Source organism: Hylobates moloch, unplaced genomic scaffold (assembly GCF_009828535.3).
Source record: "Hylobates moloch isolate HMO894 unplaced genomic scaffold, HMol_V3 SCAFFOLD_19, whole genome shotgun sequence".
Lineage (NCBI taxonomy): Eukaryota > Metazoa > Chordata > Mammalia > Primates > Hylobatidae > Hylobates > Hylobates moloch.
In genome coordinates this window covers 5,573,427-5,598,920 of record NW_026652294.1, presented here as the reverse complement: position 1 = coordinate 5,598,920, position 25,494 = coordinate 5,573,427, and the positions used below count along the sequence as shown (strand labels likewise).

Sequence of the window (25,494 nt, the reverse complement as noted above, 5' to 3'; positions counted from 1 at the left end):
GCTGGGTCTCTCTATCCTCCCACTCCTCCCTGCACATTGGCTTTTTTTGAAATTGAGCAGGCTTTTTTTTTGTTTTTTTTGTTGTTGTTGTTTTGGTTTTTTTTTTTGAGATGGAGTCTCGCTGTTGCTCAGGCTGGAGTGCAGTGGCGTGATCTCAGCTCACTGCAACCTCTGCCTCCCAGGTTCAAGTGATTCTCTTGCCTCAGCCTCCCGAGTAGCTGGGACTACAGGCATGCACCACCACACCTGGCTAGTTTTTTTTTTTTTTTTTTTTGAGACAGAGTCTTGCTCTGTCGCCCAGGCTGTAGTGTAGTGGCGTGATCTCGGCTCACTGCAACCTCCACCTCCCTGGTTCAAGCAATTCCCCTGCCTCAGCCTACCGAGTAGCTGGGATTACAGGCGCCCATCACCACGCCTGGCTAATTTTGTTGTATTTTTAGTAGAAACGGGGTGTCACCATGTTGGCCAGACTGGTTTCGAACTCCTGACCTCAGGCAATCTGCCCACCTCGGCCTTCCAAAAGTGCTGGGATTACAGGCATGAGCCACCGTGCCTGGCTAGTTTTTGTATTTTTAGTAGAGATGGGGTTTCACCATATTGGCCAGGCTGATCTCAAACTCCTGACTGCAAGTGATCCACCTGCCTCGGCCTCCCAAAGTGCTCGGATTACAGGAGTGAGCCACCATATCCGGTCTGAGCAGGACTTTACACTGGTCCTTGCTCAGTTTTATCTGTCCAGCCCTTTGAGGTCATTTTGAATCCTGACTCTGTTGGCCCAGACATTTGCTGTATCCCTTCTCCATTAACCTCTTAGATAAGCCTAAATTTCCCTAATGTCTAGACTTTCATAAACAGATGGGACAGTATAGGGTTGAAGAAAGTAAATGATCCATAATCAGTGACCCTTGCCTAGGTCGTCTGCTAGTTCCACACCCACCTCCTGGCACCTGGAGATCAGGGACTTCCAGGTGCCTGGCTTGAACTCATACCTACCACATTTCTCCCTCTGGCAATGGCTGGGCAATGTCAGTGAGCAGAATATAGAAGGTGGTCAGTAGCTCTCTTCCCTGCCACCCCATCTTCCTTCCCTCCCAGCCTCCTTTCCACTCTCTGATTCCAAGAACACTGGAGCTATTGATTGGTTACCCTCTTATTTTTCTGAGCTGAGAATGGATTTATTATTACAATAATAATGATCATCATCATCCTGGGCATTTGTGTTACATATACCTTCCAAAGCACTGCCACATTTATTTATTTTTTTAAGACAGAGTTTCGCTCTTGTTGCCCAGGCTGGAGTGCAATGGTGCAATCTCGGCTCACTGCAACCTGTGCCTCCTGGGCTCAAGAGATTCTCCTTCCTCAGCCTCCCAAGTAGCTGGGATTACAGGCACTTACCACCATGCCCGGCTAATTTTTGTCTTTTTTAGTAGAGATAGGGTTTCACCACGTTGGCCAGGCTGTTCTTGAACTCCTGACCTCAGGTGATCCACCCACCTTGGCCTCCCAAAGTGCTGGGATTACAGGCATGAGCCACTGTGCCCGGCCCACGTTTATTAACTCATTTTATGTAAAAGTAGGTGTGGCAGCTCAGTGACTTGTCCTGTCAAAGAAGTCAATGGCAAGGCCAGGGATTGAAACTGGTGCTTTGACTCCCCATTCAGCAGTTGGTGGAACAGGGTGGTGGTTGGAAGGAGCAAGTGGTGGGATTATTTGGCATCTCTGAACTAGGCAGCAGAGAGAATCAAGCTGAAACCCCAAGAGATAGCCTGCAGGATGCCTGGCCAGGTCCCTCCAGTTCCCCTAAAAGTTCTGGAACTGAAAGAACAGTTAATTGTGACACTGGACTGGGACTCAATTTTCCTAAGAGAAAACTTGATAATTTCTAAAAGTCTCATCTATCTTTAACAATTCCAGAAATCTCTGAATATAAACCAGGCTCTATCCCCCTCACCCCCCTTTCCAACCTAACTAGAAAATGTGGGTGGGTTGAGAAAGAACAGAAAAGAAAGATCAAAACTGTGACAGCCTTCTGACAACATTTTAACTTGAAAATTGCCTCCAAATGGATGGCATAATTCAGTGTAGGCAGATGAAAATCAGGCGCAGATTTACTCAGCCCCTCCTTGTTCTTACTTCCTGACCAACACATTGAAGAGATGGGGCCCTGGAGCTGACCGCCGGTCTTTGACAGGCCAGCTTGGTGTGGCCCGCTCTGTGAAGCCCATCCTGACTGCCCGCGGGGGTGTGGCTTTCACCTCCTCTGAGAGCCTGTGTGTCCCTCACAGGCTTATTCCCTCCGTTAGGCTTATTCTCCCCGTCGGGCTTATTCCCCTTGGTCAGTTGTTGGCTCCCTGCGTCCTGCCCCTGGCTCAGTGTGCATCAGCAAGGGCTCATTAAGTGGTTCGGAGAGGGACGGAGAGCCAGGAGATAGGGCTCAGGTCCTAACCGGCTTGATCTGAGGGCTTAGCTGGTCGTTAGGTGACAGTCCAGATGGCTGATTTGACAAAGAGCCACTCCTCTCCTCCCCAAAACAGAAACACTTCCTTGGACAAGGCAAAGAAGTGTGGATGGGTCCATGCAAAGCCTTCCCCACCTCCCTCAGAGGACCCTGGGTTGGCTACACCTGTCACCTGCCCAGCCTCGTGCTGACTCCCTGGCCTGGCCTTTCTCCTAGGCCAGCCTCCCTCCAAGCCTGACTAGTGGGAAGCAGAGGGACTTGTCAGGAAGCTCTGCTAAGCTGCTGTTTCTCCTCTGGAAAAAGAAAGGGTTGAACCAGAGTCTCACAAGGTGCTTTTCGTAGCTAGGTTCTGTGTTCTGTGTGTCCATCCCCCTCTTTTGAGGTTGTGTGAGTCATCTGACATTCTCCTGCCCCCTCCCTTGGCTCTGCAGCCTAACGAGCTGTCCTAACAATGACAGTGACTGCTAATGATGAGTGACAGCAGCAATGAGGGGCACCTTGGGAGAGAGGGGGGATGGGTGTGGGGAGGAGGAGAAGGTGGTAACCTTGCACACTGAGCAGTAAGAGTCAGGGAGGGAGCCACTTGCCTCACAGCACACCTGGGTCTTCCTAAGTTCTGTCCCCTTTCAAGTAACTTCTCCCATCAGCAGAGGGTCATTGCTTAGCATGCTCAGAAAACAGTTGTCCAGCACCGGAGCTCAGGGGAGGGTGTCCAACTGTGGCAAGAGCCCGTAGCAGCAGCCATGCAGGAGAGCAGCACAACATCGCAGGACAACAGTGGCATCCCAGGCACAGAGTGCTGGCCTCACCCACTTTTCCCTGCGGCCCCAGGAGCAGGGGCGGGCGGTGCAGAGGCCTTCCCACATGCTGAGCAGTTGGATTCCCCCGGGTTCTTCTTTCCCCACTACAGTTGAAAAGACCAGTTTCCCATTTCTGGGATACCAAGTCCCAGAAGATGCAGGGGGCATCAGCAGCTCATTTCCTCACAGTACCCAGGTGGCCCCTCTTCCTGCCCTGCTGTGGTTTGCTGTCCCCTGGTCAGCGCACAGAACTGTGGCCCTACTCAGCTCCCTGAGCCCCCGGGTGATGCCTCCCAGAGGATAGGGCCTTAATCCAACCAGGTTAAGGTAGGGTTTCAGGAGGGGTGGTTAGAGGAGGAGGGTGAAAGGGGGCCCTCCGGACGGCTTGTCTCTTGTGAGGGCCAGTGATGAGCCAAGACTGAGCCTGAGCCAGACCCCTGCTCTCAGGCCTCCCTGTGGCCTGGCAACACCCGCTGTAGAGGGGGGCTGGAGCTGTCAAGAACATGGATCTGTGATGGGAACCTTATGCATGGGACAGGCCTGAATGAAGCATGTTATCCACCCCTAGCCCTTTGGGAAGGGCAGGGAGAGGGTGGACAGGGGCCCTTCGACAGAGCTGCAGGGCTTGGAGCAGCCCAGGCCACAGCTCCTGGCAGCCTGGCCCAGGGCAGTGTAGACCGGGGCATAGCCTGCACCCCATCGCGCTGAGATGTTGCTCATGCCCTTCACCAGTCTTCACATCTCCCTCATGCTGCTGCTGTGGGCACTTATTCCTGTTGAGGTGGGCTCTGCCCACTAGCATGTTTATATGTGCACACATGTATTCTCTTATGGTCAGAGGAATGATGCCTGCATATGTTCAGGTCTCTACCCATGTGCTTACACTCAGGCCTGCCGACGGTGGGAACCAACATGGGGTGGGTGTAGACATGGGACCCTATGCTCCTGAAGACATGAGGAGGCCTGTGCTCTACCACTAGGCAGGAGCTGGCCCTGGGAGTACTAGGGCCCATTTGTACCTAGAAGCCTTTGCTGAGCCCCCGGCCCTGTTCTCCCAGCCCCAAAGCCTACACCCATCTAGCTCAGTACTCAAAGCCTGGTTCCCAAGGTCTCAGAAAAGGCTGGAGAGATGGGGTTTCATTCTTCCCTACCTTTGGAGTTCTCCTTCTGGCCTCTTCCCACCAGTTGCTCATGAGGACTGGCAGCTTCTGTGCTCTTGGTCTTCTCAGGCACACCCCAGCCACTGTTCCACCCTCAGCCCACAGCCAGTGCAGATCCTAGGAGGGAGGAAGCTGGTGTGGACAGGGGGTGGACTCAGTGCATTTGTATCAGTGGCTCCTTATAGGTTGTCCTGGCTGTCCATAAGAACCCCCTGGGGAATTACTTGATCTACCCTGGCCAATTAATCCAGTGTCTCTGGGGCAGGGGACTGAGGCTTTGGTGCTGACTGAAGCTTCCTAGGTATTTCTCCTGTGCAGCCAGTCTAGAAGACCTCTGAAGATATAACAGTGAAATAGCTAAAACAATCCTGTGTTGGTTTTGGGATAGTTTTGCAGGCATCCATATACTAAAAGTGTAAAGAAGTGCAATGGAAAGGGCCGGGCGCGGTGGCTCATGCCTGTAATCCCAGCACTTTGGGAGGCCGGGGCAGGCGGATCATGAGGTCAGGAGTTTGAGACCAGCCTGGCCAACATGGTGAAACCCCATCTCTACTAAAAACACACAAAAAATTAGCCAGGCATGGTGGCACATGCCTGTAGTCCCAGCTACTCGGGAGGCTGAGGCAGGAGATTCTCTTGAACCTGGGAGGCGGAGGTTGCAGTGAGCCAAGATCATGCCACTGCACTGCACTCCAGCCTGGGCAACAGAGAGAGACCCCGTCTCAAAGAAAAAAAAAAAAAAGAAGAAGAAGTGCAATGGAAAGAAATGAAATTCAGGAAAGTGGTTGTTTCCAGGCCTAGGAGGCAGGGTCATGATGGGCAGGCGTCAGATGCAACTTTGTAATGTTTCAGTTCTTAAGCAGAGTGCTGAGGACATGATGTTGTTTTATACTTTTTGGTTTGGTTCAAATAGCTCATCATAAGTTAATGAAAAAAATGAACATGGATTTTACAGGCAGACCTGAGTTTTAAGTTCACTTCTGCCACTTACTAGCTCTGTGACCTGCAGCAATCATATAACCTCCCTGGGCTTGTTAATCATCTGTAAAACAGGGCTCACAGGGCTGTGTGAGGATTACCCTTGACATTCTTACACTCCTTCCGGGAGTCCCAGAGTGAGTGAGACCAAACTGGGACAATCAGCTCTCCGCCAACCTCAGGCAGGGGCAGGTTGCTAACTGCCTTCCAGGCCTCAAACTTTGCCATCACAGAAAGATGGCACCACCTCCTCAGGCAGGAGGCCCCTAAGGCCGGGGTCAGAGCAAAAACACCCCTTCCTTCTAGGTTTCTTTTGTTAAGAATAGAAGGAGGGGGATTCTAGGGGAAGGCAGTGTAGCCCCTGCCCAGATCTGTTTGCAGATACCTCTGTGACCTCTGCTAAAGGGTGGAGTAGGGCAGGGGTGGCAGGTCACAGTTCTGAGAAGGTAACATACAAAGAGATCTTCCCTTAAAGATGTAGGAAGATAAGGATGGGGGGAGTTGCTGGGGAAAGCCCCTTCTCCCACAGCCCCTGTGGGCCCTCATAGAAATGCAGGTTGGATTGTAGTACAGCCAGGCAGCCTGTCCCCTCGAGGACAGGACCCTGGGGAGGGCCCCCGGGGCAGGCAGGGTGTCTGCACATACGCACACACTCTCTCATACACAACACATGCCTGTATGTGTGCACAGGCCTAGCTATGGAGTAGGAAACGAACTCAGACACCATTCTCATTTGGACAAGCTTAAAACACGATGTGGCTCATTTTTATTTTATCTCAGAAAAAAACATTCCCTTTAGAAGGAAAGGCAGTTAGACAAGGCCTCTCACCGGGTAGCTCTGCACTACTCAGCACATGCCAGTGGCCTGCCAGCCCCAACCTCTCCCCTGGGACCTGGGCCCATGCTCTGGCACTGCTCTGTTACAACTCCCTGTCCTTGATCCCAGCTTTGTCACTCCAACAGATGGCCCTGGGACTAAGAAGTGGATGGCAGCTGTGACAGCGGGGAAGGACTGCCTGAGGCTCCCTGGGCAGAGGCTCTGGTGCCAGGTTAGCAGCAGGACCGATGGCAGACCCAGCAGCCAGAGAGTGAAAGGTAATAAAATAAAAAGGGTTTCCTCACACTTACATTTTTCCTGGAAAAAAGTCAAATGTCACCTCTGGGCCCAGCAGCTCCTGAACCCTAGGAGAGTCTAGGGAGAGTGGTGTGTGGGTGGCAGAAGGCTGTTGGAGCCACTCCCCAGTCTCAGGGCCAGGCCACTCTGCTGTGCCCAAGCTGCTCTGTGGAGACAAGGTGGTGCTTCCAGATGCTTCTGCAGTGGAGGGCTGGGCCCTGCCCAGCAAAGATGCTGCTGGTGCTGTGGCCCTCACCTGGTGCAAAGCCTCACAGCATGAAACGTCTGCTTCCTCAGAACCCAAGCCCTTCTTGCTGGGCCTCATGCTGCTCCAGCCTGGGGCTCCCTCCTCTCAGTCCAAAGTAGGAACCGGCTGCCCTCAGGGTCTCCTGGTACTCTCTCTCTTCTCCCAACATGACTGGTCAAGCCAACCAGAAAGATAAAGATTTCCTTCTCTTAGGAAGGGGCAAACTCCTTGGATCATCAGGACACTCCTGCTCCATCCTGGGCCAGGGGGTCGTCTAGGCCAGGGGGCTCTGGGCACACTCCCTTGAGCTCATAGCTAAGGAGCTCCACGTCTGGGAGGCCCGTGTTCCCCTGGGACTCTTGGGCACTCCCTCCACTCACCAGCCCCAGGGCGTAGCCATTGGGCCTCCGCTCAGGGTGGGGAGCACTGCCGTTGGCCCACACTCCCGGCGGGTGGCCGTTGAGACGGAGGCTGACCTGCTCTCCGTCACTGCCATGAGCTGCCAAGACCCGGGCACTGGTGCCAGCTGCCTTGAAAGGTTCTTGCTGCCTCAGGACGTGGCTGCGAATGATCTTGCGGAAGGTCTGGCGGAACTCGCGGATACGGTAGGCGTAGATGAAGGGATTCACAACCGAATTGGTGTGGGAGAGGACGATGGCCAGGTACATGAGCCAGAGAGGGGCGTGGTTGCAGTCGGGGCAGAAGAAAGTGAAGCAGTTGATGATGTGTAGGGGCAGCCAGCAGAGGGCAAAGAGCCCCACAATGATGGCCAGTGACTTGGCAGCATGGACCTCCTTCTGCAGTGTGGACCGTGCCCGCTCCCCCGGCAGAGGCTGGCTCTCCATCTGCTTCAGCTGTCGTCGTGCCGCCAGGAAGATCCGCAGATAGACACCCAGCATGAGCAGCAGGGGCACCAGCACACAGGCAAAGAAGTTGAAGTACACCATGTAGTTCATGGGGACCACATCCTCAAAGAGACAGGCCACCTGGCCCTCCCCGCAGCCCTGGGAGTGGTTCTTGCCCTCCTTTGGCTGACCGCAGTTGTTCCAACCCAGCATGGGAGTCAGGCCGATGGCAAACGACAGCACCCAGCAGATGGCAATGATGCCCTTAGCCCTCGTGCCAGTCACCAAGCCATTGTACCTGGGGAGAAGAGACCAGCATCAGAGATCTGAGAAACCAGGGTTAAGCAGGGCCAAGAGTTCAGAACCCCAGAGCAGCACCCTCTTCCCCATTTCCTGACTATAAGGTCTTGGACCAGTCATTTCCCGCCACCTCGCCCCAGCATCCTCTTCCGTTAAGTGGAAGTAATATGCCTTGCCTTTTTCACAGGCTGCTGGGAGGTAACAGGAGAGCAGGCATCCAAGAAATAGAAACCCATGTACAAATGCCCAGATGGTCATTGAGTAGTTTTTGGAGTTGTCCTGGGACTTGGTTTGGTTGGAGGGAATTAACACACGATTTTTTGAGGGGGAAAACATGATTTTTCTCTAAAGGGAGGCACGTCATAGCCTTAACCAAGATCAATTACTTCCATGTTGGTCGCAGCCTTAACCAAGATTAGTCACCTCCATGTTGGTTGATCTTGGTTAAGGCTACAACAGGCTTCCCTTTAGAGAGTGGGAAGGGGTCTGGAGGGTGGCCTCACTGGCTAGGGGCAGCGCCAGCCAGATCAGACCTGTAGGGGATCTAGGCCTCTTATACTCCATACCCTGTCTTCTCTTCCCCATTTGCCATTTGACTTGGGGTCTCCAGAAGCCCTTGAGGAGAGGCAGCATGGGGGGTAAAAGAAGGGAGGAGGTCCCAGGCCAAAGGAGATGCCATTTCTCCCCTCCAAACCCACTCACAGCCCTCTGGAGAGAAATGACAGAATTACGTGTTAACATTTACATGGCCATCTTAACATGTGCAAGGAAATACTGAGGTCCAGGGGGACAGTAATCTGCCTGAAATCACTCAGTCTTCCTGAGTGAGAGCCAGACAGAAATCCAAGCCTACCGATTCCCAGTCTCATACTCGGGAAATGGCTGGATCTGCCAGCCAGGAAGCAGACTTCAGCCCTGTAGGAAAGGTGGCCTAGATTTCATGAAAGAATGGACAATAAAAAAAAAATAGTCTCCCTCATTTGGGAAGGCAACCTTGATGATCACTGAGGGATGACTTCTGTTTAACAGTTTTGATTCTGGCAAGACCAGACTACACTCCCCTCTACCTGGCAGAAACCCTACCCATCCTTCAAGTCCAGGATAGAAGTCTCAGAGAAGTTTCCTACCGAAGTGCAGCAGATCCCCACCCCATCTGGGCCCCTCGGGGGCAGGGCTTTCCTACATCCATCTCTGCATTGCCAGCTCTGAGACAGGGACACTCAGAAGGTGCAAGGAGGCCGGGCGCGGTGGCTCACACCTGTAATCCCAGCACTTTGGGAGGCCGAGGCGGGCGGATCACGAGGTCAGGAGATCGAGAACCCTCGTCTCTACTAAAAATACAAAAAATTAGCCAGCCGTGGTGGCGGGGGCCTGTAGTCCCAGCTACTTGGGAGGCTGAGGCAGGAGAATGGCATGAACCCGGGAGGCAGAGCTTGCAGTGAGCTGAGATCGCGCCACTGCACTCCAGCCTGGGAGACAGAGCAAGACTCAGTCTCCAAAAAAAAAAAAAAAAAAGAAGGTGCAAGTAAAGATGTGCTCTACTTAACTCCAGAGCTGGGAACATCCACAGAAACCATCTCATTCACGGGTAGCAAACAGGTGCCTACAGGTAGCACACACAGGAGGCAGCTGGTGGGGCGTTTACCTGGTCTTCACTGCCATGCAAAATGCACGCCTGCTGTTACCAGATCTCAGGTGGGGCTGGGGAGATGATTTTCTGGGTAAAATCTCCCAAGATTTAAATTTTGTCAACTAATTCAAATAAAAGAGAAAAAGAGAAACCCTGGTGGCTTCTGATCTCTTATGTGGTCCAATCCTCTTGTTTTACAGGTGGGTAAATTGAGGCCCAAGGAGAGGAATGGACTGGCTGTGGACATTCCAAGAGCCCAGAGGCAACTCAGGCCAAGGTGAGTCTGTCTGTTCTGAATCTCTTAGGTCAGTTCTGAATCCAAACAGTAACCAGACAAGCCCATTCTCAGGAGCTCCTCAGCTCCATTCCGTGGGGGCTTGGTTACCTGTAACAGGGCCTCAACAGGAGGGTCATAGACTTGCCCATTGCTTCCAAGCAACAGGGAGCTGGCACTGCCCTGCCTCCTGTGGGACTCGCAAACATAAAATCTCAGGCTCTCTCTCGCAAACATAAAATCTCTCTCTCTCTGACACTGAGAGAGTGTCAGTGTCTACATTACATAGCACTGACTCTGTGCCAGACACTGTTCTTAGTGCTTTGCAAATAGTAATTTATATAGTCCTCATTGACTGGGAAGTTATATTAATTTTGACATTATTCCTGAGAAACGCATATCCCTTCCTGGGTTCCAGCCCTGTAAACAGGAATGTTTTAAAACTTTGTCTCTCTGAGCCTCAGTTTCTTCATTTGTAAAATGGGACCAAGTCCTGGACCTGTCAGCACTCTGCCCTCTAAGGGCAGAATGGAGAATCAGTGGGTGGAAATTATAGGGAGGCAGATTGTAACTCAGGGTAGGTAAGAGTTTTTCAGCTGAGCTGTTCACAGGAGAGATGGGCTGCCTCAGGCAATAGTGAGTTTCCTGTCATTTGAGGCAACAGAGCAGAGCCAAGCAGCCACAGGGGTGTTGCAGAGCTGCCTGGGCCCTGGGCCACCTGCTTTGCTGGTTTTCAAACTTCTAAGCAGCAAACCTTGTCGCCCACATTCCCAGGCAGTCACAGAGGTGAAGCTGCTAGGGAAGGGAACGGGCTTATTAAATGTTTATTGAATCAGTGAATTGGTGGGGACACCAGAGCCAACCCGAAGGCTTCTGGGAACACAGTATGGAAATCCCTAGTCTGTCCAATTGTTTACTTGTACAGAAAAGGGAACCCACAAGAGGAGTCTTCCACTGCACTCTGCAAAGAAAGCCCCATGTGGGGACAGAAACAAAACATACATTAATAGCACTTGCTTATATATGCAAAGAATATCTCTGGAAGGATTCTTAACATGGCCTTGCAGGCAGGGAACTGGGGGTGGGGGACGGGGGTATGGAGGACAACTTTCTACTATACTATACTCTTTTGTTCCTTTTTAATGTTTTAGCGTGGGCAAAACATTACTCATTTTTTTTTTTTTTTTAAAAACCACAAATAGACTAAGTTTATTCAAAAGAAATCCCCGTAGGCTGAGAGCCCTGGACCCTGGTGCCCACGGGGTGGGGACAGCATCAGGGCCCAAATGGAATCACAGCTGAGCCTCAGCCAGGCCCAGCAGCGTACCCTGGGTTGCATCTGTGACTAACACACTCACATCTTGCCCTCCTAGACCCCAAACATTGACCATCCAGCTGGAAGGGATGCCAAGGCTGTCTAGCAGGACATACCGCCACTCTGGGGTGCCCAGGCATGTCAGAGAATGTGGGTCCCAGAGCTGCTGCCCACCCTTTGTAGAGGTGCCCTCTGCAGCCCTGTGTCCCCCAGCTTGCAGGCTGCCCCTTTCTGGGGATCTCCATTACTCACATTGGGGGCTCATCCTATGGTCCAAGAATATGCCCCATGATTCCAGGTGGGGCTTTATGTGCACATATCCCAACCTGAGGAGTAGGTGGAGCTTTCCAAAGTTGTCCAAAGGAGTCATTGATCCAAGAACTGAAGAGCCATGGACCCACAGGGGAAACCTCCATTCCTTCCCCTGGTATGAACAGGCCTGACTTGGCCTCCACCTTTCCTGCCCACTCTGTTCATCTCTCTCTGTCACTTGGCAGCCAGGCCACCCTTCCCTACCCAGTGCTCACATGCTGATTCCTTCCTCAGGGTCTTGTCCCAGGCTTTGCCCCCCTCCTGACACGCCTGCCCCCACACTCATGCCAGTGAGACCCTGCCTGCCCGTCCTGCAAGACCCACTGGGTGACACCTCCTCCAGGGAGCCCTCTCTCCCAATCCTGCCCTCTTAGAAGTGTTAGGACTTCGGGCCTCACCACCAGCTGCCACCTGCACCTTGGCCTGTTCCTCAAACCAGCGAGAACATCCACCAAGGGCTGCTGTGAGAGCCAGGGGACAGTGAGGCAAAAATCCCCTGGGAACTGGGAAAAGAAACCCGTGTCTCTCGCCCTGAATTCCCTATCCTCTGGGGACACAGAGAGCTACATCTCTGCCTCTGGCCTGAAGTCTTTCTCACAGAGTTCCTCGACTAGGCCCTGTGCTAGCCCAACAGGTTCCCTGAACTTGGAAAATAACAGATTTCTCCAAAACTGAATTCTTTTTTTAAAAAAAAAGTTAATGGAGAGTGGGGCAGGCCTGAGGCTAGACCCAGGGCTAGCCGAATGGACCTTTCTGAGTGGAGTAGGAAACCACATGTAGAGGAGGCTGGATTCCCAGCTGAGAAAGGAGGAGGGAGGATCCTGAGGCAGGCTGCGACTCCAGCGCCGGCCAGGAGTGTCTCCAAGTTCCCTTCACACCCTGCTTGCTCTCGGGAACCCACATGGACACCTCCACATGCCCAGAGGCCCAGGGGCCTTGAGGAACAGGAAAGCAAAGGGACCTGCGGGCCAAGAACAGCCTGAAGGGCCCTGGAGTCCATCCACATCAGGAGACACTCGAATGTCCTTCCCTACTCTGGCCTCCCCATAAGTTTGTGAGTAACAGGAGGGTCAGAACATCCGCCTGGCCACAGTGCAGGCCAAGAGGATGACAGGAGATGCTGAGCTGACACCCTTTGGCAACTGCAAAGCCCTCTGCCCTCAAGGGAGGATGAACATCATCGTCGTCATCCTCTCCAGGGCCCCCTGCAGCAGAGACCAGCCTAAGCCTTGCAGAGCCTCATGGAGCAGAGTCAAATGGCTCAAGGTCTGGGTGGAACTAAGGTCCAGCTCCAAGAAAGTTGGGATGAGATGGGTAGAGGATAGGGGGCAGGTCCATGGCTCTGAACCCAAAGATCTGAATCCCCACCCTCCCCACGCCTCCAACCCTCTTTAGGGTCCCTGTCACCCCATCTACTCACTGGACCTTCAGAACACCTTTGTGAGCTCAGAGGGGCAGAGAGACTTATCCTATTTGATGGATGAGGAAATGGGCCCAGAGAGAGGCAGCTAACTTTCCACAGCCACACAGCACATCCTGTCCTACTACATAGGGAGTCATTCTCTCAACTCTCAGAAAACAGAGAAGGAAAGGAAGAAACAAAAGAGAAAAAAAGTCGAGCTCCTTTAAATTGAGAACAGCAGCCCTGATCATGCCCTTTGAATCAGAGAAAAAAGTGAGAGCTTGGCCTCTGCTTCCCCACGGAGCATCCCATCGGTGTGCAGACTCAGCTTGGTTCCCTGAAGTCCCCTCCAGTCCTTTGTTCTCTGTCCCACCTGGGCACTTGCAGACAGGGCCCCTCCTGGGCCTCCGTGTTCTGAGCTGCCACTGGACGAACCTAAACTCTGCTCTGCCCGTCGCAGAGCAATGGATGGAGGCTCCCCAGAGACTGCACTTGGAGTCCGACAGCCCCTAATTCCACCCCTCTCGGGGCTGGCCAGGGTCCCCTTCTCCTTTGCCGAGGGTTCTAGACTCTCCTGGGATAGAGAGCATCTGACAGGGCAGTGTGAGGTCCAGACTCCTCCCCTTCCCTGGAGCAGCCCAGTGCAGCTCCTGCTCCCACTTAGAGCCCAGGTGACAGGGACGGCCACCTGGTGCAGGCTCTGCGAGACAGGCTGCTCATGACCGCTCCCCAGTGACTGAAGTCACAGTGGGGATCAGGCCACATTTTTTTCCGGGCCTAGCCCCAGCTCCACTACCAACTCGTTATGTGGCCCAGAAACAGCTGGCTGTCTTCTCTGAGGCTCATTTTCCATCCCGAAGATGAGAGGAAATGACCTCTAAGGGCCCCTTGGGTTTGACACTCTAAATTTCCATTTGCTCATCTAGCTGGGTCCTCCTTCCTGCTGGGGCACCCTCAACCTGAGTGGGGCTGCTGTGGCACCTTCAACCTGAGTGGGGCTGCTGTGGCTTCCTCTTTAGGTAGGCACCCACCAGTTTCAGATCATTCACCGCAGAGATGGCACACTCTGCTCCCTGACTCTCAAGAGGCACCACCTCAAGCCTCATGCATGGCCTCAGGGCCCACAAACACCCAGGCTGTGGAACCCAGCTCTGTGGCAGAAGGGCCAGGAGGTGGGGCAGAAGGCCTCTGAGGTCCCCAAGGGAGGGATGCACTTTCCAGCCTCATCTATGGCCTGGGTAGGTGGAATCCATGCCGAGTAATTCAGCCTCTGGGAAAATCTTCGTTTACACAATACTTGGCTGAAGTCACTTCACAAAAGATTCACCATAAAAATCCCCTCCAATAGCCAGCCCCTGAGCACACTGGCTGCCTCTAAGACGATGAGTCCTTGGTGACTTGAGCAACAGAATTTGCATATAGGTCCAAGTGACTCACTGTGGCATTCAGCCAAGTCACTTCCTCTCTCTGGGTCATTTTCCGAACGTGCACACTGCAAGGCTGGCCCAGAGGAGCTGGGGGAAGGCAGGTGGCGGGCAGCTCCTAGCTCTGAGGTCCTATGGTTTCCCCTGGCTCCCCGCTCCACCCCAGCATCATGCGGGGGGTTTTGCTCGTGTGTGAGGAATGGCCCAGACACACCCGCTGGCAGCACGTGGGTCACTGGGACCAGAGCTCCCTGCTAAGCCCAATGCCAGACCCTGGCCACACTCATCTGCCAAAAACCAGAGCACAGTTGGCCTCAGGCAGCCTAGGGGAACCCAGGCCGCCTGGGAGGGCCAGGCTGCCCTGCGCCCATAGGGATCAGTCAGTTCGGCATGACTGCTGGCCACGTGCTGGCCCTGGGGAGCCCCTGCTGAGCCTGGGGCCCCATCGCCAGCTCACCATGCTGACACTGCAGCCCAGGCTCACCCTGGCTCCGGGCACAGACCAAAGCCTGGGCACCAACAGCCTTTGCACAAATGTAACCCTGGCCCTGCTCACCGGAGCGGGATGCGGATGGCGATGTAGCGGTCAATGGCGATGGCCAGGAGACTGAAGATGGAGCTCTGCGTGAGGACCAGGACGAAGCAGGCAATGAAGAGGCAGCCGTGGCAGGCAGCGCAGAACCCGGTGCTGATGGTGATGGCAAAGGGGATGGCGAGCACACCCACCGCGATGTCGGCCGCCGCCAGTGACACCACAAAGTAGTTGGTGACGTTCTGCAGGTTGCTGTTGAGCCACACGGCCCAGCACACCAGCACATTGCCCAGGATGGCCAGCACAGCAATGGCCAGCTCCACCGTGATGTACACTGAGGAGCCCATGATGGGCACGGCCACAGACAGGCAGGCTCAGCACGGACGCGGGCTGGGCCGGCTCACGGTCCATCGCTGCAGCCCAGCCGCCCGCCTGGCTCCCAGCCCGGCCCAGGCGGAGGGGCCCAGGCCCCTGAGCCCCTTCCTCACAGGAGCCAAGTGCAGCCCTGCTAGGGCGCTCTCCAAGGGATTTTTCACAGAGGACTCTGAGTCTCCTGAAACCAGGCCCTCTCCAGGGGTTCTGGCAGCAGCATCATGGCTCAGCCCAGCTTCAGGGTTCCTGAGGCACCTGCAAAGGGACAGCCGATGAGAAGCTGAACCATCTGCAGAGGGTGAGCCCTGCGGAAAGTGCCACCCCTTGCCCCACACCCACCTTGGCCTCCTGAAGACTCTATAGCTTCAGATCCCACCCTACCCACAGGCCAGGTGTCAGCCTGAGGATGGCCCCTGACCCCACCTAGCCCCATGCCCTGCCTGGTCTGCTGTGGTCATAGCCAGGAGGCAAGAAAGGTGGGAATTTGACCCTCACTTTAGAGGAGGACACCCAGAGAAGTCACTGAGCAAGGCTGGTTCCCCTGGTCCAATAGAATTCCCGCTAAGACTCTCACACAAACCCCTCCCAAGGAGGCAGCCCCTTCTCCCAGGCTCTGCAGAACGAGTACTGCCCTGGCTGGGCCCCTGCCAGGACTCCAGCTCACCCCAGCACTATCCATGGCTCCCTGCATTCCCTGCTCTGCGCATTGTTGTCACGGTGCCTCCCACTCTGGACTCAGGGCCAAGGATCAGATGTGGTCTGTTTTTTTCCTGGGGGGGCCAGAAACTTGTTAAAGTCTGTCACTGTTGGCCCCCCATGCTCAGCCTCTCAGGCCTCTTGTGGCAGCTTGGCCAGTTTCCTGGGTCCTGGATCTCCGCCAGCCCCATGACACTCCCTCCCAGAAAGGCCCCTCCCTGCCCAGGCTCTCCCAGTCCCACCCACCTTCTCTCGCCAGGCCAGCTTCTCAGCCCCCCTGGCCTGCTCCATCCCATCAACTCTCCCAGGAACTACCAGCACCCACCTAAGGGACACCAGCCGCCCTGTGAAAGGACAGGCCAGAGACCCCTGGAGCTCAGATGTAGAAGGATGTGGGGAGCTGCCTGGTCCTGTCTCCCACTGCCGCAGAGGGTAAGCCCTCTCATACTGCGCCTGAACCCACTGCCTCCAGGTGCCCCTGCCAGTCAGCTGCAGTCAGGGCGGGGGCGGCGCTGCAGCTGACTGTGAGCTTCCACTAGGAGGGAGCTGCCTCACCTCCCTCCTCCCACGCCCTCTCCCCCACCTGCTCCTCTGCCTGGCTGACACCAGGAATGACTAACTGGAGTTTGGTCCCTGGCAGAAAGCAGGTACGGAACCAGGACTGAGGGACTCTGGGCAAAAATGCTTTTTCTGGGCCTCAGTTTCCTCATTGATACGGTGAGGCAGCTGGACCCCAAATGACCTCTAGGGGCCATGCCAGCTCTCACCCATGATTCTATGAGAAGGAAATAAACAGATTTAAAATGGCTCCCCCAGAGTCAAAATGGAATTACTGATACCCCTCAGAAGCAGAAGTCTTGGTTCCCCAGCAGGCCTGAGCCCAGCCCCAACTCCCAGTGTCCCCTTCAAGCCTGTGAATGGTCTGGGTCCAAATGGACCTCTGCCCGTTAAATTGCCCCTCTCTGAGAGCTAAGAGGCCCCCAAATCTACCCCCTCCAGTCCTGAACCCTCATGGGGCCCTATGAGTGTGTGGCCAGCCGCCACCACCTGCCTGGGGACAAGAGGTCAGAGGCTGCCTTTCACGTGGACTCGGGCAGCCACCTCATCTCTCTCTCTTCTAGGACATGAGGGATGGAGCAGGACTGGCAACCTGGAGAGGAAGTCACTCCTGGTCCTGAGCCCTGTTCAAAGGGCCAGGCTCCCCTCTACCCCATTGTCCATGTGACAGAGCTCAAACACACAGACCCCAACTTTCCCTCCAACTCCAATGCTGTCTGCACCTCAAGTGGCTGGAACAGGATTGGCACGGGCTGCAGCCATACCTGGGACTGGAGGTTCTCCTGCACCCAACAGGCCCTTTTGCCCCTACTAGGAGCTTCAGAATGGAGCGTTGACACAGAAGCAGGAGGAGGAAGGAGAGAGCAGAGGCCAGAAACCCTGCAGAAACAGAGGGCCTGCAGCAGCTGCAGAGGGTTGAGTCCTTCCAAGCCCCTGCTTTCCATGGAGCACTTGCCAGGCAGCCACTCACAAAGCGTGTCGCTGGCAGGGATGCGCCAGACCAGCTCTCCTGGCACCATCCCTGGCCACACTCAAGGAACACAGTTATCCCTGATGCTCCTGGCCTCTCTCCCTGAGCAGTACTCACCAGGGCCCACCTGACTCACGATGGCCCCTGCCCAACAGGTACAAGTGGAGCTGGTGCTGGCCCCGGGCTGCCTCCCACCCAGGTGCCTGGCCTGTGGCTCCAAGGTGGCCTCCCAGGCCCAGCACCACCAGCAGCAGCAACAGACCACTGTCCAGTGACGCCCAGTGGGCGACTGAGGAGCCGCCTCTACCCAGGGATCCTGCCTCCCATCACGGCCCTCTCTAGGGCATCTGCATTGAAGGATGCCACAGCCTTCTGCCAATCTGACCAGCCCAGGCTAGAAGGCTGATGCAGCCCCAGACCACGCTCCAGATTCAAGGGCCTTGCTGGGGGCAGACAAGGTGGAACATAACACGTCTGCCAAAGTGAGGGAGGACTCCCCAGTCCCACCACCCAGAGCCCTGCTGGTGGGGTCACATCATTGGCAACCCGCCTCGGGCTGGACTGGTGCCATGCCAGCCGGGATGCCCAGTTTGGGAGGAGCCTGACCAGGGCCTCTGGCAAGGCTTCCCTGGCAGCCCTGGGTACCTGCCTGTGTACCCCCGTTCTCAGGGTCTCCCCACCTTCTGTGCTGTGGGTCCCCATGCTAAACAGCACTAGATACCGATAACCTTCTTGACTATACTGAAGCCACCTTCCTGCTGCCCACCAGCCTCAGTGACGGCAACAGACCCCTCTGCCCAGGCTGGCCTCACAGGGGGCTAAAGACACCCACGGCTCCTGCCACCAGGGTCCACACAGGCCACCTCGCTGCCCGTCCTCTCCCCTCAGCCCCTCCTTAAGCACTCCTGCAGGCTCTCCCAGCTGCTGCCAGCACACCCGGGTGAGGCTTGCCCGGACCCACAGGCAACCTGGGCCCCTGCCAAGCCAGAATCCACTCTCAGCTGTGCCTTTCTCAGCCCCAAGCAAAGCAGATCGGTGGTCGGAGGCACCCTTGGGGCAGACAGGGGAAGAGGAGTGCATTCCTCGGGGAAAGGTTGGGAGCTACCCAGCCGTAGGCTGGCAAATCAGCTCCTGGCCGGGGGGGGCGCCCTGACTTACAGGCTTTGCCTGATTTATGTGGTGTAAATTCTCCCCTTGTGGCCAGTTTCAAGCTACTAATGTGTCGTGGACCGGAACTGGGGAGCAACACAGAGTCAGCTGGCCACGATGCCAGTCACTGCTGAGCTGCCAAACCTTACGCGTCCCAGGGGGCACCTGCCTAGAGGCCAGGCACTGCACTGGACCCTGAGACACAGCTTGTGCAGCCTGCTTAGGAGCTTGGGAAATGACTGTCATCTGTGATCTTGCTGGTCCCAGGAAGCCCATTTTACAGATGAGGAAACTGAGGCCCAAAGGCACGAAGCAACCTCTCTCAGCCTCACCAAGAGCACTGGAAGCTGGCGTAGGGCTGGGGCCGTGCCCACAGAGAACACAGCCGCAGGAAGCCTCCTGGGCTTCCAGCTCCCCTCCCTCAGAAGCCTCCCAGAGTGACAGGAAGGTCGGAGGCCCCCGGGGAGGGGGCGGGGCCAGGATCTGGCAATTTCCTATCCCTCTCTGTTGGCTCTGTGCATCTAATTAATCCTTGAGTCATCTGTTGCTAACCAGGAGGGGAAATTAAATATTAATAATGTAATACTTCTCTGTGATTACCCCTTGTTGGGGACAGATCAGAGGGCAGACGCTGCCCCATACAGACAGGGGACACATGCTGCAGAACGTGCATAATGCCTCTTGAAAGAACAACCTTATAGGATTCCACGCGGTCAGACTCCAAACTGCTGCTTCTTCCTGCCTTCCTCCTCACTTCCCCCAACCTGGCCACTTTAATTAAAACTCCATTTAATCAAAACCCACACATCTTCTGGCCCACTTCTTCTGGTTCCTCGTATGTCACACCAGCAAGGCCCTCTGTACACATGCCCAGATGGTGGCTATACCCCCCAGAGCCTGCTGCACGGAGGTGCCCACCGGCTTCTAGGCAGTGCCCTGCACATCTGCTCCGGAGTACGGCTAAGAGCAACGTGCAGGACACAGTGCAGGGACTCGGACCCGCTCCAGCCATGCCTGGCCTGTTCCTGGGCTCCAGAATCTCAGCCTTAGAACCCTCCTGCTGCTTTCCCATAACAAATGTTTACCAAGTACCTCCACCAGGCCTGGCAGCACCCCAACTGCTGGGCCATGGGGAGGTGTGCCCCCCGCTGCTGTGCCTGGCCCCATCTGGGCCCTGAGCATATGGCAGGGGACCTCAAAGGAGGAAAGGACCCAGGACATTCCTGGGAGGCGGCTGCTGCCCTGCAGTTTCAGGCACTGTAGGCCACTCCCTGTCTCCACAACATTGGCTCAGCTAAGAGGAGTCGCAAATCAATTTCAAAGCGCAAGAGGTAAATGAAGGCTAAGAAAGGTAAGCAACAATAAAAAATATGGAGATGAATTCATTCCAGTAGAAAGGAAGGTAATACAGTAATCTAATAATGATTTCAGAGACTTTTAGACTCTCCAAAGAGGCAAAGAAAGGAATGACATCCGTAGACAAGAATGAGAACTTCTGAACCAACTGGCAGAAATGAAACAAGGACAGGTGGATATGAACAAGAAATAATACAAAATCCAGGGACTGAAAAATAGAGGGACTGAAATAAGGGATGTGGTGGGCTTCAGGCACACATACGGGGGAAGAGACGACTGGGGATCTGAAGCTAGTACTGAGGAATTCTCACACAAAAGCCATGAAGAGACCTAGTCTAGGAGGAAACAGTTGAGAGGCATGGGGTGGACTGAGAAGCATCAACAAGTGGCTTGCGGGAGCTCGGCAGGGGCACGGCAGGTCGTGGGCCCCACTGTGACTGGCTTTTGGGGTGGCCCGGGGGGCCTGGGCATGAACCTCCCAGAATCCAGGGCCCCAGGAGTCCCAAACCCCTCCCAAACTCATCAGTGCAGGTGCCTTCCTCACTGCCCAGCAGTAAGCAGCCACCCAGCATGGGCTCCGCTTCCCTCCTGACCTCCGGGGCTGCCCAGTGGCCCCTACTTCAGGCGCTGGGTGCAGGCTGGGCCCGGGACCCAGAGAGACGCCTGGCATCCCTCCCCCACAGCCCGGGTGCGGCTGCGGCTCTCTGCTCTTGGTGGCAGGATGTGGGCAAGATGGGGCCAAGACCCAGCTCCCTGCAGCTGGAGGCTAAGGCCCTGAGCCTGCCTCACAGAGCAGCCCCCACATCGCAGCCCCGGGGCCAGTGCTGGGAGCCCTAGCTCCTGCTCCCCACACCCCCATGTGTCCAGGCTAGGGGCCAGGAAGGCCACAGCACCCCCCTCCTCCCCGCCTGGGGGCCACTCACCCCCTCACAGGAGGCTTCACCTGACAGCCCTCCTCCGAGGGGCCACATCCCGCACAAAGGTGCTGGGGGCCCACGCTGTGCTGAAAGCAGCCTGGCTGGGGGCGGCTCCTGCTCCATGTCACAGTCCCTGAGGCCCAGGCAGGGCTTCCCCTCTGCACGCAGCTGCTCACATGTACACAGGCTGCAGTGAGCCACGTCACGTCACGTGAAGGATTGGCACCTGCACCTCCCTCAGATGGCGGGCAACAGGTACTATGCCACTGAAGGGGGGACAAGGGAGTGTTTCTAGATGGCCCTGCGGACACAGAGCCCAGTAGTCCTGGGCGGGACCCTGTCGGAGGCTTGAAGGAGCAGTGCTGGGTACAGGGCCTCAGAATGCCCCAGGGTGGCTGCACTGAGGATGGGAGGAGTGAGGACCGGCTGTTGGGTCCCTGGGCAGGTGTGACAAGGCAGCCCTGGAGGCTGACAGGAGGGCAGGGTGACCAGAGCCTGGCCACTGCTTCTTCCCCACTGAGCAGCCTCCCCCAGGCTGGCTCAGGGTTTGCAGAGGCCACTGAGGGACCAGAGGCGAGTCCCCCTGTGACACAGGGGCAGACAGATACCAGCCCGGGGCCTCTGGGGAGAAGTCTCCTGTCTAGACGCCAGAGGAGACACCAAGTGACACCATCGGCCTCCCTCTGCTTGGCCAGCTCTGGCAGCCTCTCCACCAGGTGACGGCTGATGCCAAAGACCGGGGCTGCAGCGGCACATCCGAGGGGTAGGCACAGAAGGGCAGCAGCAGCCCCTGTCCAGTGACTCCTGGAACAGGCCTCCCTTGCGGGGTGTTGGCGGAGGGTAGTGAGAGAATCCCCATGGCAACTAACAGAAGCAGCATCTGGGTGAGACTTGGAGGAGAAGGTGAAGGGAGACCGGTATTGAGAGATTCTAGCAGAGAAAATGCCGCGGAGGCCCGAAGCCAGGGTCCTGCCTTCCCTGGGCTCCCATCACCCCCTGTGCTGGGACGCGGGGCAGCTGCTCTCCTGCTCCTCTCTCTACCTGATCCTTCCTAGTCCCTGGCCGGATCCACAGAGTCCAGGCTACAGGGGCCCGGGCCTCCTTCTCCACCATGAAACTGCCTCTTCCCACCACCCATAGCCCCGGGTTCTGCACTGGAGGTGGGCTGTTGTGTGGGGGCTCCTCTCTGCACCCCAGCTCCATTCCCTTTCCCATCTGGGTTCCTCTGCTCCTTGCAACCTGTGGACCACACACCTCCTAGGACCAAGCCCCTCCTGCCAATGGCCCAGACCCTTCGCCTGGGAGCTAGAACCCTCCCTTTCACCAGCTCAGCTCCTGCCTGTGCAGTCTCCTCTCCGCAGCACCCTCACCACACACGCCCTAAATCCCCTCAGCCTGTGCTTCCCGCCTTCATCCATCCATCCATCCATCCATCCATCCATCCATCCATCTTCCGTCTGTCCTTCCTCTGCTCTCCTGCGTGCTCAGGGCCCTGTTTGCGCTGCAACAGACAAGACAGACCCCGCAAACACGGTTGGGAAGGCAATTCTAGCTCATTTGGGGTTAGGTGGCTCGGGTATGAGGTCGGTGAGAGGGTACTAAGACCTTCTTTGGGGTGTCAGGACACAGCTGAGAGCCACCAGGGGCTGTGGTCCCACACAGCAGGCACTGCCCAGGCCTCACCTGGACTTTGCAGGACGTGATGCCCTCAAGCCACATGCTGGCTCCCAGGGCAACTACTATTCACATGTCCCTCTGCCAACAGCAATCCCTGTGGTGTCCCCTGACCCTCAAGCCTAACACCCTCCCTCCCAGGTTCCCCAGCTCCAGCACACACCCCTAACCGGCCCTCTGGTCTGCCCTAAACCTTCCCCCACTTGCCCCCAAGCCAAGGACTTTCCACATTAGGCATTGCTAAGATCATCATCCTTGTTCTACAGATGAGATATCAGATTCCCGGGGACAGCGACCTGCTCAGCGAGTGGGTCGAGGAGGCAAGACCAGAACCCAGACGAGAGCACTGAAATCTCCAGCCCATCGCGTTGCCCATGAGGCAGTCATTGCCATTGATTGCCCTCCTCCGTCGCGACGCAGGGCATATTTGGGGATCTGTAATTCACAGGCTGATATGGGAAGAAGCCCAGCACAGCACTCAGACCAGCCAGGTCAGCCTGGCCCAAGGCCCGCCTCTGGCCAGAGGTGACTGGGCTGCCCGTAGCTTCCTGAGGCAAGGAGCAGGAAAGCTCACAGCTCAGCCAGCTCGGCACTGGGGGAACGGGACGCGGATGGAGGGGTAGTGGCTGGGATTTGCCTGAGAAACTCTAGGACTAGGGAGAGCCTGGGAGACCCCAAAAAGCAAGCGCAGAACAAGGAGGGACTGACACCGTGGCCGTGGACCAGCCTGTGAGGCGCCCCTGCCATGGATCTGCCGGGATGTGGGGGGGCGGGGGTGCTGCCCACAGGGCCCGGCCTACCCAGCCCCACCCAAGGCCTCCAGGAGCGGCCAAAGCAGGGCCAGTGAGGAAGCCCCGACCCCGCAACAGCTTCCCAGGCCCGCGGTGCTCCACAGAACCCTCCACCATGGTCCCCAGGGCTGCGGCACCCTGGGGCAGCCCTGGCGCGTCATGGAGTACCGGCAGGGTGCCCCGCCGGGGAACCCGGGGGGAGCTGGCAGCAGAAGCAGAGTGGAGGCGGCCTGAGCACCGGGCAAGAGGGCAGAGGGCCCTGTGTGTGGCAGAGCCCAAGAGAGGAGGTGCTTCAGGATGGCGACGGAGGGCTGGCTTGACCTGCGGCCCACCCTCCAACGAGGGCCACAAATACCTGCGCCTCTTTGCAGGGCCCCACTCCCCCAGCCTAGGACCCAGCCCTGGGTCTCCCTCTTCCTCCCATGGTACAGTCGGGGCACCTAAGTCTGAGTGCGGGACACAGGGATCTCAGCTCTGCCGGCCCGCGGCCTCCTCCTCAAGCCCTTGGGCCGCCTTGCGCCAAATCCCTCGAGAGCCGCCACCATTCCCGCCATTCCTACCTCCGCTCGGGGTAGCCAGGCAGACGGCCCGGGCCAGTCCGAGGCGCGCACCCACCCCCGCCCGTCCCCCGTCGTCTCCTGGGTTCCCCAAACCCAGTTCCCGCCACCACTGTCCACGGAACGCGCCCGCGCTCGGCCCAGCGTTCCTGATTCCCCCTTTCTCGGCGCGTCCCGGGCGCTCGGGTACCTCTGCCCGCGCCTCACCTTCCCGGGGAACCGGTCTCCGCCCGGCTCCTCCACCTGGGGAACCTCCCTCGCCCCGGGGCCCGGCCCGCCACCCCTCAGGAAGCGCCTCTGCGCCCCCAGCCCATCCCTGCTGGAGGAGCCCCCGGAAGGTTCATGCGAGCGCGCGGGGCCTGTCTGCGGCGCATGGACGGACTGACTGACGGACGGACGCTCCCCGCCCGCTACCTGCGGCGCCGCGCCGGCCGCCGCACTTGCCTTCCCTCCCCGCCTACCCCCGCGCGCCTTCCAGTGCAGTTTGGGATGGCTCGGAGGGTCCCGCACGCGGTGCCGCAACTGCGCCTGGGACGTGACTGTGCCTGGGCCTTTCACAGGCCGTGCCGGCGGCCACCGCGGGGCAGGACTCGGACCCCGCGCCGGGGAACTGGTCTCGGGGAGGCGGGAAAGGAACCCTGAGGGGAGCAGAACCCCAGGCTCCCAGTCCTCCCGGCCCCGCACCCCCGACGGCCCCACGCCGCCAGGCCGCCAGCCCCGGACCGCCGGCACCCCACACCCAGGACCCGGCACCCAGGACCCTGCACCCCGGACCTAGCACCCCGGCTGACCTGCGGCTCGCACGCCGGCTCCCGCTGTCTCGGCGGCCGCTCGGTCTCCGGCTCCGGCCGCGCCGCTCACGGGCGCCCCCTGCAGGCAGCTTTGAGACCCGCGCTGCCCCCGCCCCGCCCCGCTGCGCGGAGACACCGAGGCCGGAGGGGGACCCGAGGCATCGGCCCGCGAGGCCCGCAGGTGATCCTGGAAGGACGACCCCGCAGGTGTCCCTGTCAGGACGAGGCCGCGACGGGCCTGGACCGCGCCACATCCCCCGCCCGCAGCCCCCCAGCGCGCTCCTCCCGGGCTCGCATCCGTCCCGCCGCTTCCTCAGCGCCACACCCACCTCCCTTCCAGGAGTCCTCGGGCCTGGGAGTCCCCTTCCCCGCCCCTTGGAGCGCTCCGGGCCCCACCCCCACACTCCCTCTTTTCTTTTTTTGAGACGGACTCTTGGTCTGTCGCCCAGGCTGGAGTGCAGTGGCGCGATCTCTGCTCACTGCAACCTCCACCTCCCGGGTTCAAGCGATTCTCCTGCCTCAGCCTCCCGAGTAGCTGGGATTACAGGCGCCGGTCACCACGCCCGGCTAATTTTTGTATTTTTTAGTAGAGACGGTGGTTCACCATGTTGGTCAGGCTGGTCTCGAACTCCTGACCTCGTGATCCGCCCGCCTCGGCCTCCCAAAGTGCTGGGATTACAGGCGTGAGCCACTGGGCCCAGCCTCCCTCTTTTTTTAAGAAGCCCCCATTGCCGACTAGGCGCGGTGGCTCAGGCCTGTAATCCCAGCATTTTGGGAGGCGGAGGTGGGCGGATCACGAGGTCAGGAGATCGAGACCATCCTGGCTAACAAGGTGAAACCCTGTCTCTACTAAAAAAATACAAAATTTA

At 57.2% G+C, this 25,494-nt stretch overlaps 1 protein-coding gene and 1 long non-coding RNA gene across 3 annotated transcripts in view; one reads left to right on the top strand and one right to left on the bottom strand.

The window, feature by feature from the left end:
* Positions 1 to 17,857, top strand: part of LOC131381959 (uncharacterized) — a 63,924-nt gene extending 46,067 nt beyond the window's left edge. For both annotated transcript variants that reach the window (XR_009211060.1, XR_009211059.1), the window contains 3 exons: positions 6,363 to 6,494; positions 9,736 to 9,812; positions 16,984 to 17,857. This is a non-coding gene — a long non-coding RNA (uncharacterized LOC131381959). The remainder of the gene's footprint in view (positions 1 to 6,362; positions 6,495 to 9,735; positions 9,813 to 16,983) is intronic.
* Positions 6,129 to 24,672, bottom strand: ADORA2A (adenosine A2a receptor). Its single transcript, XM_032139433.2, is given in 4 exon segments — positions 6,129 to 7,903; positions 14,819 to 15,144; positions 15,146 to 15,421; positions 24,626 to 24,672. Coding segments are annotated over 3 exon segments (1,293 nt in total). The 5' UTR covers positions 15,206 to 15,421; positions 24,626 to 24,672; the 3' UTR covers positions 6,129 to 6,996.
* Positions 24,673 to 25,494: the final 822 nt, after the last annotated feature.